This window comes from Malus sylvestris, chromosome 1 (assembly GCF_916048215.2).
Source record: "Malus sylvestris chromosome 1, drMalSylv7.2, whole genome shotgun sequence".
NCBI classification, from domain to species: domain Eukaryota; kingdom Viridiplantae; phylum Streptophyta; class Magnoliopsida; order Rosales; family Rosaceae; genus Malus; species Malus sylvestris.
This window is the reverse complement of record NC_062260.1, coordinates 15,533,361-15,550,662: the sequence shown is the minus strand read 5'-3', so window position 1 is coordinate 15,550,662 and position 17,302 is coordinate 15,533,361. Positions and strand designations below refer to the sequence as shown.

The 17,302-nt window shown below is 37.9% G+C and overlaps 2 protein-coding genes across 2 annotated transcripts; both read right to left on the bottom strand.

Moving 5' to 3' along the window:
* LOC126626958 (uncharacterized) lies at positions 1–4,381 on the bottom strand. Its single transcript, XM_050296370.1, has 10 exons — positions 4,039–4,381; positions 2,682–2,818; positions 2,409–2,582; positions 1,899–2,135; positions 1,705–1,805; positions 1,545–1,617; positions 1,382–1,450; positions 1,158–1,265; positions 603–728; positions 1–410 (listed from the first exon to the last, which is right to left on the bottom strand). The coding sequence occupies exons 1-10, from the start codon at positions 4,364–4,366 to the stop codon at positions 216–218; spliced, it is 1,548 nt and encodes a 515-aa protein (XP_050152327.1). The 5' UTR covers positions 4,367–4,381; the 3' UTR covers positions 1–215.
* An 8,956-nt stretch (positions 4,382–13,337) lies between these two features.
* Positions 13,338–14,477, bottom strand: LOC126613876 (G-type lectin S-receptor-like serine/threonine-protein kinase At2g19130). Its single transcript, XM_050281497.1, has 3 exons — positions 13,950–14,477; positions 13,599–13,897; positions 13,338–13,552 (listed from the first exon to the last, which is right to left on the bottom strand). Exons 1-3 carry the CDS (start codon positions 14,423–14,425, stop codon positions 13,338–13,340), a joined length of 990 nt encoding a protein of 329 aa, XP_050137454.1. The 5' UTR covers positions 14,426–14,477.
* Positions 14,478–17,302: the final 2,825 nt, after the last annotated feature.

The following is a 17,302-nucleotide window of genomic DNA, read 5'->3' as shown; positions in this document are numbered from 1 at the left end:
TTAAAGGGAGAAGGAAAGAAATGAAAAGTTTATCAATTCTAATCCTCCCCAAAATAGTAGGATTAGAAGAGAGAAGTTTCTGTAATGTCTAACCCAAACATCCATACCAAACGAGGCCAAAGTATCAAGTAAATAAGTAGAATCAACTCCAGACCACACATTTGACCCAAAAAAGTACAAACTACAGAGATTTAGTGCAGGAACTGCCATGGAAATCAGAACAAAGGCTTCTTTCCATCTAGCATTCCCATCAAATGATCAAAAACCTGGCTCCCTGCATCGCGTAGACCAGAATGCATGAATTCGTTGGTTATCCACAACCGAATCCCTGCTATCTGCGAAGCAGTTTCCATGGCCAGCTTGAAGTTGACATACATATCTTCGTAGTAAACAGCAGCAGCAACAGGTACCTGTCAACATTGACAGAAATAAATTTAATTATTTACACACTTATGGGCGAAACTGCTGATAATTCACGTCAAGGGTTTGGTACAAATGGAAAACATCACAGGCTGCGAGAAAGTTTAGGTCTCCTTCCCCTTGTAAAATTCTTATGGTGAGATGCTATTCAAGTAGATTAACTTCATATAAAGGTAGCACACCTTGTTATTTTTTAGTGCATCGATGTTATATAGGGGAGGCCAATCCTTCTTCTCAGCCAATACATGAGAAGCACCTTTGAATTTCCTTAAGGCATGAATCTCATCGAACATCCATGGGAAGATCATCTGCAGGAGCAAAAAGCCCAACATTTGTGTGTAAAGTACTTTTCAAAGCTGCAAATAACAACATGCTGGCGGAAAGCTCCTACAATTTTCATCAAGACACTTGCCCGGTATGCTACATAGTTGTGAATCTACTGCTTCCCGATGGACATCAGTCAACCCATAGACTGGTCCAAGGGTCTACAGCTAGACAGCTTTTATACCATCATGCAATTAAATCATAAATTTATGCACGGCTAGATATCATCGATTAATGTTTATAACTCCCCAAGGTATTCTACGTCTCATACGCTGTCAATTATTTCTATCCATGAGATGTATAAAATGAATTAATATCTAAATACATCATCAACTACCCGTCACTCATAGAACTGAATGTCAACATTATGTCTTTTTGTCATTTTGAAAGAGAAGGTTGGAGCAAATGCCTACCTCTCCTGTGAAAAGTACGGGACGACCTTCTTTTGCAGCCCGGACTGCATCGAATTTGCCCTCATCTTCAGCCCTTATTCTATGAGCAGACCACCGTGATGAAGCACCCTTCAACAAATAAATAACTACATAACTAGATGAACTAATAAGCTAATGAAAACTATATAAATATTTAAGAATATATAGTATAAACTTCTGTAAATTAACTAGATTAAAGCAATTACCTGACAGTATATGGACTCATGAAGAAGAGCAAAAAGTGGATTTGTATCAAAAGAAGACCACTTGTCAAACTGCAAACATGGAATGGTTTAAGGTTTTTAACTTTATACCAGGAATATTCAAAACCTTAGATTCGATATCAAGAAAAAGCAGTTATTTTCTTACAGCATCCAAGAAGTAATAACTAATTTCCTTTCGTGCTCCTGGAACTATTATAGGATCCCAAGCCCTCTCAAACCTATGGGTTGAAGTGAAATTAAAATCACTTAAAGAATGACTAAATTGTAACATATTAAAATCTAGATTCATATTCATGAAACCTTACATGTAATGTAAGCGCTCAAAACCAGCACTGGATCCTAAGCCACTAAGACCAAGAGTTTGCAATCCCTTTGGGGTTAGGAAGCCCCCAGATGGAAGTGGGACCTGTACAAAAACAAGGGTGAGTGGGGTTAATTTCAAAGATCTTAAATCTCAACAGTAGGAACAGAACCAAGATCATCTGTTCTAGACCCTCACCCCACCGCCCTCTGATTCTGATAGATAGTTAACAACTTCACGAACAACCTCAATATCTTCAGGATACCTTTTGTAGTACTTCTCATTCTGAATTATAATCTGTTCAGAGCATGCTCTATATACAACGTCTCCAGTGAATCCATTTCCTATTGGAGGGATTCCTCCAGTTAAAAGGACTTGCTTTAGTCCTTGTGATGCAAAACTCAAATAAGTTACTGCACAAAAACCACCAAAGCTCTGCACAAGGGAAAGGAAAAAAGCTGTAATTCTGGTTCAGTTGTACAGGATACAGAACAATCCATAAGAAATGACACGAAAGAAAAAGCTTCACATATAAGAAGAATGATATCGACATTATGACTGAACTCTTGGATCATAAGAAAGTCCTTGATAACAAAGTAGGTCTTTCAGCAAATAAGGCAACTACAAAGCGTCAGAACTATCACATTATAGTCTAAACTCTAAAGATCACATGCAAGCATAAATACCAAAGGAAGTTGTAATTAATACCTGACCCAGGATTGTCCATGGCGCAGCATCAGGAACAAGACGTACTCGAATAAACTCTGCATCATTTACTATATTATCAGCTCGAAAATGTTTTACATAATCAGCCAATTTCTCTTCAGACTTCAATTGCAACAAAGATGAAGCTGTCAAAGGAGTTGATAAACCTGTTCCTCGCTGCAAGTAAAATACATCAGCACAACTATAATAAACAAAGTATTGCATATTGACAAAAGCTTGTAATAAGATATGTCTCTATAGACATGCGGCCCATGCCTGATCAAGCAATATAACACGAAATTCTTCACATGCTTTACGTATCCATCCACTGGATTCAGTTGGTCGGGGGGCCTCAAATCCAGGTCCACCTTGTAGATATAATAGGTATGGCAATTGTTGTTCTTCTTTACCAACTGCAACATAAAATTTATTTTATTGAGGGAGTAATGACCCACATGTAAAACCAAATGTCTTGTCTGCGTGTTCAAAGAATATTAACATTCTGCACATTGGCAAAATGGAAACAAATCTTGCGTGCCAATTACATTACTATCTACTCTTCACTAGAGAGAGAGAAAAAAAAAAAAGAGATTTCGTAACTAAAAGCAGACAGTTTTTGAAGTCCCAGTTTACAGGTATGCATATGCTTTCACGCTCAATTTTAGTATGTCTTTTATCTCGAGTGCCATAGCCACATATGTATGCAACTTCTGCCGTTACTTATCTCGTTATGAACCATCCTTAAATGGAGTTTAAGCCTTTTGCATGCACATATGCCAGTGTCTTAAGAATCCATATATAGTTTACTTGAATTAAATTAAATACCAAACAAAAGAAGAGTATTACTCTGGAACCTGCCACTAGTCTACTGAAAACTACTACACATCATATTTCAACAGTCAATGACCTGTTGTGTTATTAGACCAACATTCATAAAAAATCAAAGTGTTAAGAACAACCGTATGAGCACCTTTTGCATCAATAACAGAATACATCACATCAATCAGTGTCTACAATGCTAAGGAAAAAGGAAAAACGCAACGAACCCAACTTTCACATAAGTGAGGGTATGTGGAAACTAGACATTAGCTCATAAACAGAAATTGCGGCTCATAAACAGAAATTTCGGCACAGTTCTACTAGTTTCATGACAATTGAAATTCACAAGAAACTTCACATTCCGAACATTGACATATTTATTTCAAGTACTACAATTGTCCTTCGAAAGTGCTTGTTTAAATGAGTAAGAAAACAAAATGTAGCAGAGTAATCTTACATATTTTCAATTCTGAGGACCAAAACAACTAAAAACTATCACCATTGTTAGTTATTGGATTCGAATCACTCTTCCAATTCAAAACATTAATCAGTGCCTTTTTCTTAGCTGTATAAATAGTAAACAATGTCTCAATTCTCTCCCTTTCCTCCATTTTCTTGGCAACCAAACAGAGCAAAACACAAATATGGTCAACGACTTCAGCAAAAATCTGAACTCTGAGCTTCACGAACAAATTAATCACTTCAAATCACACACACTAGATTGCATAATTCACAACCAACACCATTCAAACAGTAATTAGCAGCTAACAACGCGAATTAAACTAAATTAATGATGTGAATAAAGCTTAATTACCTGAAACAACTTCACGAGCGAAGACTGAGATCTTAGGCGAAGCGGTACGATCGACGGAGTAGTCGAGAGGCACAGTGAATCGGTGGTCTCGGAGTCGGAGCTCCGGCACCGAAAACCATTTCCCGGCAGCGTGGTCGGGCGATGATATGGCGGACGCGGCGGTCTGTACAGACATGGCTGTTACCATACGGAGTGAGCTCCGGCTATAACGGAAGCAGCGAAAATTGGCGATGTGAAATAGTGGAAGCGTGCGAAGAGAGGAGAGAGGGGGAGAAGGTAGGCAGAGGAGTGAGGTTATCAATGAGGGTGGCGCGTGAGTTGCCAGCATTTTGGGAGAGAGTGTGAGTGAGACCCGTGGATTCTGGTTTTTAACACGTGGCGCGATCTGTTTGTGATTTGGGTTGGATGATCTGAGTGGTTGGATGTGTAGACTTTTTTTTAACGGTTCTGATTTGGACTTAGCGATGTCGTTGCAGAAGCAGATTCGATAATTTACGGAAGCCAAACCAGTGGAAGAGATTCGAAAAGGACCGATGAGAGATAATAGTTTAAAGTAAAGTTATGTTTTGCTTCTAATAATGTAACATTATATCCAACAGTTCTTTAAACAGAAAGACTCCGATTACATTCAGTTCTTGTACAATCAAATAAGACGGTCTTTCTAATTGAAGAAGGTAACGATCTACCCCAGTTACATCCTTCTTCTTTTTTTCAGTTTACGGCCTTTCTAGCCGGTTACTTTCGTTGTTTTTTCCTTACACTAGCAGTATAAATGTATAATCGAATCAAAGTAATTTATTTAATAAACAATTTGGTTGCATTTGACTAATTTTAAGGCATATGTGGCAATTTAACATCTCGTGAGGTTTTCTACTCCATTTGATATGTCAAATCTTTTAGTGTAGATAATATCGTTTGTTCCAAAACAAGTAAACTTTATGAGAAAATACACACAAGATAAAATTTTAATTTTTAATTGAGACTTGTAAATTATTTCTTTGACCCTATTAGTATAAAAATATCTATGTATAAGAAAAAATAGCCAATTTGGTTTGATCACTTCACGTCATAAGTAAAGCTCTATCGGTGTTTTATTTTCATTACTGTTGAAAGAGATACTATATATGAATCTCTACCCCCATTGAATATTTGAAACCTTATAAAGGCTTATCAAGAGTTGGGTCACCCCAAACCTTTGAACTCGCCATCCCGCTGGTGTCCTCCTCCCTCCGGATGGGTAAAAATTAATGTTGGTGGTTCCTTCTGTTCCTCTCGAATTTAGGGGGTGTTGGTGTGGTTTTTCGTGACGAAACCAGTAGCTGTGCCGGAGGTTTCATTCGCAAAATACCACACGTGACTAACCTCAAATTGGTCGAACTCATGGCTGCTCGGGATGGTATCTTATGGGCTGTGCAGCGGCATTAACAACATATTATTTTGGAGAGTGGCAACCTGCAGGTGGTTCAAGACATTGACAGCTTGAATGGGGGTTCCTCTCCTACTGATCTTTTGGTCGAGGACATCAGAGGAAATCTGAGAGGCTTTGAAGAATCCAAAGTATGTCATGTTTGTCAATCCGCAAATGTTGCCACACACTGTATGACCAAGTTGGTCTTTGTAAAAGTGTAAACAAACACAAAGATGAGAATCCAAGTGAAGAGAATTCAAGGGCCTAGATGATGACAAGTGTCAAAAGATCCAAGGGAAGTTATAAGGATGTTAGAATCTGTTAGAATCTGTTGGTGGTTAGAATCTGTAGTTAGTTTGTTAAGATACTAGCTTATGCAGTAAGCATGGTCTCAAATGCCGATATTATCGGCGATATTTCGCCGATAATATCGAGTTTTCGGGTTAACAATATTTTAATGCTTATCCAATGAGATTTCATCAAAATATCGTGATATTACCGAAATTATCGCGATATCTTGGATCTGTGCCAATCGGAGAAGAACGCCGGAGATGGATCTGTGCGAACCCGAGCCAATTTCATCCCAAAAACCTTGCAAAAACACGATTTTGAACTTAAATTTCACATATAAGCTTCAATGTGGAACAGAAAGAGGTAAACCGAAGCTTACCTAACCAGATAAATTCAAGAAACTATCCAGAATTCCTGCGTTCGCCGAGTTGCAAAGACGAGAAGGAGAGGGAGAAAGACGAGGTTGCTGATGACGATGGGTGTCTTCCTGAAGCAGGTGCGATGGTGTGCGTGTGTGTATGTAGGTCTCAGACTCGGTGCAGAGAGAAATGAGAGTTTCGAGAGACGGCGCCGACGAGGCTAAGGGAGAAGAGAGATCGACAGATCTCTGTGCGTGTGTGTGGGAGAAGGGAGAAGAGAGATCGACATATCTCTGTGCGTGTGTGTGGGAGAGAAGGGAGAGAATAGAGAAGAAAGATCGAAAGATAGAGACTGAGGAGTCTCTGTCTGCGTGCGTGTGTAATCTAGGGAGAAGGGAGAGAAGAGAGAAGAAGGATCGAGAGAGAGAGACTGAGGAGTCTCTATCTGCGTGCATGTGTTATGTGCGTGTGTAATCTAACATGTGTGCGTGTGTGGTGGCGTGTCTATGTGTGTGTGGTTGGGTCACCTCAAATCAGTTAAATAAACATCCTTTAAATCCATCATGTTTGCCAGCTCACTATATAATCAACTTAAATAAGTTAAATCCATCATGCAATGCATTTCCTTCCAATTTTTTGTGATAAACTAATAGATAATTGACTAAATAAACATCCTGCAAAGTTTCAATAAAAATTTCCAAGTTTTTCTTACAATTTCCGTGGTTTCCATATTATTTTTATCGATATCGATAATATCCCGATATTTCTATCGATATTTCCGTGTTTTTGGACTACCGATATTTCCGATATCATCGATATTTAATACCTTGGCAGTAAGCAATAGATATATAACTAAGGTGTAAGAAATGTAAACATTGATTACAAAGAAATATACAAGAAGGTCTTTCTTCTTCTCTCTCTCTACAAGTCTAAGTTTTCTTAATTGTCTTCATTAAAACTACTGCTACAATCTTCACATGGTATCATTGCCTCGCATCGACCTGGCGCTTCTGCACCTCAATCAAAGCATTTCTTTCTCTTCTTTACCCTTTAGTTTGCAATCTGTTGTGTGATAAACAAAACAATTGGCTTCTTCCGATCTCCATAAAACTTTAAGAAATTGTTCTTCGTTCCTGCATACCAACTGTTCGATAAATTGTCTCAGTAAAAGAATTTTATACAACATTAACCATGGTGACTGCTGATCAGTTAAAGATCGTTCAATCTCCGATCACCGGTTTTATTTCCACCATTTCGACATCCGTTACAGTCAAGCTTGATGATTCTAACTATCTCACATGGAGTTTTCAGATCACTCTTTTCTTCGAAAGCCATGGCATTATGGGTTTTGTGGACGGCTCAAGAAAATGTCCTCCGCGATTTGATGATGACTCTACAAGTGAAGGGATTGAGACCGATGGTTATCTTGTCTGGAAGATGCATGACCGTGCCCTTATACAGTTGATCATTGTAACCTTGTCTCCAATGGCGATGTCCTGCATCATTGGAAGTCGAAGCTCTCATGAAATGTGGGTTAATCTTGCTGAAAGATTTTCAACAGTTACAAAAGCTACGATTTTTCAAATGAAAACTGAACTCCAAAACATCAAGAAAGGTTCTGAGTCTGTTTCTGTATATCTGCAAAAGATCAAGGATGCCAGAGATCATCTTGCAGCTGCTAGTGTTCATTTTGATGATGATGATATAATCATACTTGCTCTGAAAGGTCTTCATGCAGAATTTAATACCTTTCGATATGTCATAAAGGGAAGAGAGAACACTATTTCGCTAAAGGATTTCAGGTCTCAATTGTTGGCAGAAAAGACTACAATTGGTCAGGACTTTGAAACATCAACATATTGTGGTTCTACAATGGTTGCTGGTACTGCAATTAACAAAGGGAAAACTTTAGTTCTTGACCAAGATTCCTCCCATTCTGTTGAATTTGGTTCAAGCTCTGAAACCAATGACCAAAACTACAAGAGTAATGGTAATGGATTACCTTCTTCTGGTCATAGTTTTGGAGGTCCTTATAACAATAATGGCAGTCAATTTTTTAACAGTGGTGGTCATTATCAAGAAGGGTACAAGGGCACTAACTTCAAAGGCAGAGGACAAGGCAGATCATATTATTCTGGCCCCAAATTTTATCAGCCTCCATCCAACACAAGTCCTGGAATTCTTGGTGCTCCAAGACCATTTCAATCTCATTGTCCTGATCATTCTTCTGAGATCCCAAGATGCCAAATTTGTAACAAAAAAGAGCATGTTGCAGCTGATTGCTTTCAGAGACACAGTTCACAAGTCACAAGTTCTCAATCTCCGATTCAATGCCAAATTTGCTGGAAATTTGGTCACTCTGCAGTTCAGTGCTATCACAGAGGCAATTTTGCCTATCAAGGCAAGTCACCATCCTCAAATCTCGCAGCCATGCATGTCAATCATCAACCCTCTGCACTTATGGATTAATTCTGGGTTGCAAATACTGGTGCAACCTCACATATGACCTCTGAGCTAGCCAACTTGGATCTGGCAAATCCATATCATGCCAATGACACAATAACCACAGCAAGTGTTGCAGGTTTGCAAATTTCTCACATTGAAACTTCAAAATTACACACTCCTAATCATAGTCTTGCATTGAAGAATGTGTTATATGTTCCCAAAAATATCTCAGCATCTATTATCAGTTTATTAGCTATGTAAGGATAATAGATGCAGATTCATATGTGATGATCTATGTTTTTGGGTTCAGGACAAACTCATAGGGACAATCCTTCTCAAGGGGCTGTGTAAGGCTGGCTATTACCATATTCCTTTCCATATTGTTCAAAAGCCATCATCTACATCATCTCAATCACAAAAATGCTTTCTTGCACAACCTGTTAGTACCAGTTTATGGCATCAAAGGCTAGGTCACCCATCTAATGCAATCACTTCTGCAATGCTTCATCAAAATAAAGTCTCTATCTCTTTTGACACATGTAAATCAGTTTGCACATCATGTCTCGAGGGAAAATTCACCAAAATACCTTTTGTTTTTCCTACAACTAAGTCTGTACATCCACTAGAAGTCATCCATAGTGATGTATGGGAACCTGCCCCTCTCCTGTCATATGAAAGATTTCGATACTATGTAACTTTCATAGATGAATGTACAAGATTTATATGGATTTTTCCATTGAAAAATAAATCAGAAGTGTTTGCTCTCTTTGTCAAATTTCATGCTTTTCTGTGCACTCAATTTTCTGTCAAAATAAAAGTTCTCCAAAGTGATGGTGGTGGAGAGTATACCAGTTCACAATTTCAATCTTTTCTAGCTACAAATGGTATTATTCATCAAAAATCCTATCCATATACCCCTGAACAAAATGGTTTCGCTGACAGAAAGCATATGCACATTGTAGAGACTGCAATTACACTACTTCAAACTGCAAGATTACCAAATCTTTTTTGGTTTCATGCTTGTGCTACTACAACATATCTCATTAATAGAATGCCATGTGCTACCTTAAAAATGCAGTTTCCCTATCAAATGTTGTATGGACAAATTCCCAGTATTACTCATCTCAAATTTTTTTGGTTGTGCATGTTTTCCACTCTTAAAACCATATAACACTAGTAAGTTACAACCAAAAACAACAACATGTGTTTTTCTAGGTTATGCAGGAAATTACAAAGGCTTCGTATGTCTAGATATTGCTCAAAATAAACTGTATATATCTAGACATGTATTATTTGATGAATCAGTTTTTCCATACAAACAGTTTTCAAGTTCTCCTAAATCTTCTCAACCTCCAATCACATCTACTTCACTGCACTCTTGTCCATCTCTGCCATGCATTACCTTAACAAATCAAGTCACATCACCACCTCATTCTCATGCATCTTCATCACATATCACAAGTTCAATATCTACAAATGCATCTCGTGCTTCAGAGTCCTTGACTGCATCTAGTGCCTCAGATTCTTTGCCTGCATCTCGAGCTTCAGATTATTTGGAAACACATGCATCTGCAAACTCATTTTTCAATCCTTCATAATCAAGTCCTAGTTCCAATCACTTATTTCATTATGAAATACCAGCACCTACACCTACACAGCATCCAGTCCATGTGGATCCTAATTTCCAACAAGAACACCTTCATGAGGTTCTTCCAATACCAATGAATATGCACCATATAGTTACAAGATCCAAGAATGGTATCATCAAAAGGAGAGCTTTATCTGCCAGTGTTAGTTCTCAGTCCATTATCTTAGAACCCAAATCATTCAAACCACAATGGCAGAATGCAATGCAGGAAGAGGTAGATGCTCTTCATTCTCAAAATGCATGGTCTTTTGTTCCCCTTCCAAGTGGTAAAAACCTAGTTGGGTGTAAATGGGTGTACAAAATTAAAAAGAATGCAGATGGTACTGTGGCAAGGTATAAGGCAAGTCTTATAGCAAAGGGCTATAGTCAGGAAAAAGGTATAGACTATGGAGAAACATTTAGTCATGTGGTTAAGCCTATAACAATTCGACTTGTTTTTGCTTTAGCATCTCAGTTCAAATGGCAACTACGGCAATTAGATGTGAAAAATGTCTTCTTACATGGGTTTTTACAAGAAGAAGTGTATATGGAGCAGCCTCCGGGTTTTCAAAGCCTTCAACATCTTTCAACTTATGTCTACAAGCTTCAAAAATCGCTCTATAGACTTAAACAAGCTCCAAGAGCTTGGAATGACAAATTCACCAGTTTTCTACCTGCATTGGGTTTTAAGCCCTCATATGGTGATTCATCCTTATTTGTTCTTCATTCTCACCACAGCATTGTCATATTACTACTTTATGTTGATGATGTCATATTAATTGGAAGCTCATCTCAGTTGATTTCTCAAGTCATCAAATAACTCACTACAGAGTTTGAGATGAAAGATTTAGGCAATCTACATTATTTTCTGGGGTTGCAGATTAGTCACACAGATGAAGGATTATTTGTTTCTCAATCTAAATATATCACTGAGCTCATTGACAAAGTGGATTTGTAGGATTGCAAACCATGTGCTACTCCTTGTTTGCTATATCACAGGCTTCTAGAAAATGATGGCAAGCCTTATCATAGCCCGGAGCAATATCGCAATGTGGTTGGAGCTCTTCAGTATCTCACCTTTACAAGACCAGATATAGCCTTCTTTGTCAATCAAGCATGTCAATTCATGCATAATCCTATGGAGTCTCATGTCATTGCAGTCAAAAGAATTCTTCAGTATCTTAAGGGAACATCAAACTATAGAATTCATTTTAAACCAGGGCCAATACATCTACAGTCCTATAGTGATGCTGACTGGGTCGAGGATCCAAATGATAGAAAATCTACCTCAGGGTTTATAATTTTTCTTGGGTCCAATCCTATCTCTTGGGAAAAGCAACACACTATGTCAAAATCATCCACAGAAGCAGAATATCGGGCCCTCGCTATCACAGCAGCTGAACTAGCTTGGATAAGGCAATTATTTTGTGACCTACACATTTCTATTCCTCAAGCACCGATGCTTTACTTTGACAACCTCTCAGCTATCTCTTTATCTACCAATCATGTGTTTCATGCAAAATCTAAACATATTGAGATTGACTATCACTTTGTTCATAAAAGGGTTACAAGGGGTGATCTTCAAGTTCAACATGTCTCATCTGCAGACCAATTTGCTGATATACTCACGAAAGGTTTATCTGCACCTCTGTTCCAGCAGCATTGTGGCAATCTCATGCTTAGTTCCCTCGAGCATGAGATTGAGGGGGGGTTGTAAGAGTGTAAACAAATGCAAAGATGAGAATCCAAGTGAAGAGAATTCAAGTGCCTAGATGATGACAAGTGTCAAAATATCCAAGGGAAGTTATAAGGATGTTAGAATCTGTTAGAATATGTTGGTGGTTAGAATGTGTAGTTAGTTTGTTAAGATACTAGCTTATGCAGTAAGCAATAGATATATGACTAAGGTGTAAGAAATGTAAACATTGATTACAAAGAAATATACAAGAAAGTCTTTCTTCTTCTCTCTCTCTACAAGTCTAAGTTTTCTTAATTGTCTTCATTAAAACTACTGCTGCAATCTTCACAATCTTGTCTTCTGATTTCAATTTTTGTTGGTTTGAAAAACCTCCGGATTTATTGTCGAAGGTCATCTTACAAGATTATATGCTTTCTTGATACCTTTGAATAAACCACTACTGTTTCTCTTAAAAAAAAAGTTGGGTCGCCGCCCTTATTGTTAAGATTTAAAGTGAAACTTTAACTTCGTTCAGTCATATAATATTAAAACAAGGGTCTATCTCAGTTTATTAGTATGAAGTTTCATGGTTTTCAACTAGTTGAATACATATTTACATGTCGACACGTGGGGATCTTCCGAACAAATGCATACATTGAAATTAAACAAACATACACAAATTGAATACATATTTACGTATAGGGATAGCGAGAAGGAAAAGAGAGGAAAGAGAGAAAGAGAGAGATAGATAGACCAAAGCTCGTGGAAGACATGGCCGCAGATGGAGATGGATTCGAGATCCTCATAAATGGGCTTGAGGTCTTTGTAGCAAATTGAGCAGATTATTTTGGCGAAATTGTTGGAATCTGCATCGACCATCTCTCTGGTCTCTAATCTAGGGTTTCGGATTTGAGATTTATTTGTGTCATGATTTTGGAGGGCTGTGCGTGGAGCCAACTGAGTGGGAAGAAGATGGAAGACTAAGACCTTCGTTTTTGGGGGGGTTCGCTAAGACCTTCTAGCTAAGGTTTTAGTAGGGACGAGTCCCAGTTAATACCATTTAAGTTAGTCTCGTGTGAAACAAACATGTGATTACATTATAAATTAGTCCAATCTAATCTAATGAAATTTAGTGAAGTCAAACAAACACACGTTAATAGTATCCTCCGTGAGTACATTAATTCTAGCTAGCAATCCAAAGAAGAGAATATACGAGAACAAATTAAATTCATGCAATTACACTAGAAGATCAACAATATATAACCAGCATACATAGATTATAAATCTATGGTACCTGAAATCCGGATTTAGATTACATAAACATATATTATGATTTGCCTCGATATCCAACAAGCATGTCTACAGGTAGTTAAGATTGGGTTGAAATGCACAGTTGTTGACTTCGGCTTGAAATGCACTTTGGACATCGGAGCATGACCATGAACCCAAACCGGATATGGTCTCCTGGTTGTTAATGCCTTCTGACGGACCTCAGATAAGGCGCTGGAGGAACTGTGGGACTGGCGGAACATCGATGTCCAAAACTCCATCAAGAATTTGAACCACCTGCTTCATTGTTAGCCTATCCTTCTCATCTTCTTGAATGCACCAGCAAGCCACTTTGCATGCTCTGCTTAGTTCATCTTCGTCAACTTCACCTTCAAACCTGCAATCTAACAAGGCGAAAAGATCTTGCCCTTTATTAACTGCATTCACGAGACGAATGGGAAGGAAGTTCTCTATTCATCTAACCATCTCTGTTTCTTCTCCCTAACATGACCTCAATCAGCAACATGCCATAGCTAAACATATTGGCTTTTGGTGTGATGGCTTCACCCGAAAACCATTCTGGTGCGAGATAGCCCATAGTTCCTCTCATGGTTGTTAAAACCCGACTGTGGTGTCTCCCCAAGAGATTCGCAAGACCAAAGTCTGCCAATTTCGGACTGTATTCTGAATCCAACAAGATGTTTTCCGGCTTAACATTGCAGTGTATTATGCAGTCACTGCAATCGTCATGGAGGTAAGCCAATACTCTAGCAGTCCCTACTGTATCTAGCCTTCCAATCTAACATTATCGGGTTCTTTTGAAGTAAAATAGATAGTAGAGAACTATTTGGCATGTAGTCTAACATTATCGGGTTCTTTGGAAGTAGAAGAGATTGTAGAGAACCATTTGGCATGTAGTCATAAACCAACAACCTCCTTGAATTGTTTGCACAAAATCCCCGCATGCGAATAAGATTAATTTGTTGGATTACACCCATAGTTCCCACTTCAGCACAAAATTGTTTCTCTCCCCGGTTTGTACTTTTCAGCTCTTTCACTACAATGGCTATTGAATTAGGCAACATCCCCTCGAATATAGAACCAAAGGCTCCTTCCTCGAGTTTTTGGGAGAAGTTCTTTGTTGCTCTTCTTAAATCTCTATGCTTGTAAAGCACCAAAGAATCGCCATTAGTCGCCAATGCTCCCACTGACAATCTCCTTCTAAAAAATATCATGACAATGAAAGCACTACTTAAGATGGAAAAGAACCCTACAAGTACTCCAATTACAATCCAAGTAGTCTTTCTCATCGTCTCATTTTTAGAATCCACAATCCAGAGATACCATACTGTGCTGTCTGGAGAATAACTTATGAAATCGAGTGTGGATGGTTGTGTTATCCTTATATTATTAAGATCCCCTGTCCACATGTAACACTGACTCCAAAAAATTATACGCAAAGGCAGTGCATGAGCAGTTTATTAAGCATTCTGATCTACATTGATCAATGCTCATATGGAAAATTTCCTTGAAGTTCTGAGGATATGAAACACCAGTTATCTCAAAAAATGAGTCCCTAGGACTGCAATGAAAAGGAATTTTCCTCACACAGCCATCTGAGAATTCCTGTAGTCTCCAATTTTCCCTAACTTTGGGTTCAAATCCTTCGAGGCAACGACAATGAGGATCCCATAGCTGCTTGCAAATACTAAAAGCACCACACGACATATTGACCTCACATTGGTCCGATGGTTCAGTTGAAATCGGATCCCATTCCCTAAACGTGAATCAGGTTGCATACCATATTAGCTATTCGTCATTCCCAAAGTAATTAGGCATATAAAAAGGGGCTTTTAGATATGAGGTTTCAAAAGAGATACAAATCCCTGCCCTGCAATGCAGGACACTGTCTCTAATGACTATCAACCAACCCCTATGGCAACTAAACAACTCATTCCATATAGTTTATTCCACTAGCAGAGCCAAGGGGGTGCATTGGGATCCCTTGACCCCAATAAGTTTATAAATTTTCTCTTGTGAAAAAATATTTGATCCCTATCTCATCAACAGATGAATTATGGCCAAATTTAGTGGGCCATTTGCTATTTTTTGGTTCCATCCTTCTAATGCTTTTGGTTTCCATCCCTCTAATGCTCTCCTTGGGTTGCTTCATTTGTGCTATGAGCAATCACTCGTATTAGTATTACTTTCGGTAGCTTTTGGGAGAGGAATTTGTTATGTATTTTGTTTGAGTGAGAGCTATTAGTGTATGTGTAATTTGAGTTTGAAAGTTAGACACTCTATTGTCTATTTGTAATCTCCATTTTGATATATTTGAAAGCTATTTTTAAATGAAAGTATGATCGATTTTCTAAAACTATTTTTTAATCCCATCGTTGTAAATTCCTAGCTCCACTACTGGTTTATTCCAAAAGAGATTTATGAGTTAATAGATCGTTATAGACTTATAGGTGCCTTATGATCGAAATTACGATCAAGAACGAATTCCTCCCCTATCAAGTCCAGGGTTTATGAGTAGATACATTAACAGATTTATTGAAAAGCTGAAAGAGGTGATGCATAAATAGGTGGAAGTATGGCTGTTAAGTGTGAAACTTTATAGGCCTAAGCATGGTCCACCACCAATATACACCATCCATACTTAATAACCTCACAGTTACTTTTTAAACTAAAAATTATCTCAATACACCCCACTTACTAGCCAAATTTACCCTCACATCACACCCCACACATTCCATACACCCCACATACCCCACACCAAAATCCACCTCAAGTACTCATCTTGTACCCAAAAAAAAAAGAAAATTTAGTCTTTGTCTTAAGCACATTTGCAACCTCTAAATAAAACTTTGACCTCTAAATAAAACTTCGTGAAAAAGAGGAAAGGGAAGTGAACATTTGCAACCTACAAATATCAGTTTGGACTACTGTATTCTTTATTTATTGCTTCTTCTTTTCCAGTACTGTGAAAAATCACGAGCAATTCATGAATACCCATATCAGGTGTAGTCTTTAATTCATAAATAACGCATTACAGCATATCAAGAAACTACATAATATAAATTAAATTAAGAATAACTAAACAGAGAATGAGCAATAAGGGAAAGAACGGAAAAAAGTCAAAATCTTATTAAATGATTTGGGGTGCAGGAAGAAAATAATTGTTCTTTAAAAATAAAAATAAAAACTTTAAAGGGCTTAAATAGTCATGTTATACAAGTCATTTAACATTAAATATTGAATGGGGTGTATTCAACAATTTGTGGGGTGCCAATAAAAAAACCCTAATAAAAGTCATATATAATCATATATTCTTCATTGTGTACAAATTTCTCTATCTATATGTATATGCATATTAGGTACCTATGTATGTACTATAGTTATGTGCCAAGACATTTTGTATCAAAACTTATGTACCGATACATTCGTACTGAAATTTATGTACTTATGCAATCGTACCAAAACTTATGTACCAATGTGATCGTATCGAAACTTATGTACTAATGCGATCGTATCGAAACTTATGTACCGACACATTTTACCAAAACTTATGTATGATGCATTCATACCGAAACTTATGTATGATGCAATCGTACCGAAACTTATGTACCGATGCATTCGAACCGAAACTTATGTACTAATATATTCGTACTAAAACTTACGTACCGAAACTTATGTACCGATGCAATCATACCAAAACTTATTTACTGAATGGACTAATAGGCGACAGAGACGATGGCGTTGATGTCTTGATGACAACCTGTGTCTGACCTGCGCTAAGCATCTGCTAATCGGCTGAGGAGCAGAACGGACTAAGAGACAACAGAGACGATGGTGTTGATGACCTGATGAAGACATGTGTCTGTAGACATAAACGATGGGCGTTGTACAGATATGAGATTGCCAGTCAATCTAGAAAAGAGATATAGATAAATATGAGATTGTCATTTGAAAAGTTAATATACAAAAGAAAATTATCCAACATGTGAAAAAAAAAACATATCATACACCACATTTATGTGTACAAGGCCGCAGACGTCGTGTTTGAAGACTCGTACAAGCCTCATTTGATCTCCAGCGTTAAGTTGTTGTACTTTGACGGGATATCGGGTGGGGACTGCCGGACGTAGTGGAAGAACAACGGCATGGCCACAATAGACCGTGGA

Coding starts and splice junctions, on each gene's coding strand:
- LOC126626958 (XM_050296370.1), bottom strand. CDS start 4,366: ATGCTGGCAACTCACGCGCCACCCTCATTGATAACCTCACTCCTCTGC. Junction 2,819..4,038: donor CGCTCGTGAAGTTGTTTCAG/GTAATTAAGCTT, acceptor TTTATGTTGCAG/TTGGTAAAGAAGAACAACAA. Junction 1,618..1,704: donor TTTGAGCGCTTACATTACAT/GTAAGGTTTCAT, acceptor TTCAACCCATAG/GTTTGAGAGGGCTTGGGATC.
- LOC126613876 (XM_050281497.1), bottom strand. CDS start 14,425: ATGAGAAAGACTACTTGGATTGTAATTGGAGTACTTGTAGGGTTCTTT. Junction 13,898..13,949: donor ATGCCAAATAGTTCTCTACT/ATCTATTTTACT, acceptor AAGGCTAGATAC/AGTAGGGACTGCTAGAGTAT. Junction 13,553..13,598: donor AGGGAGAAGAAACAGAGATG/GTTAGATGAATA, acceptor TCGTGAATGCAG/TTAATAAAGGGCAAGATCTT.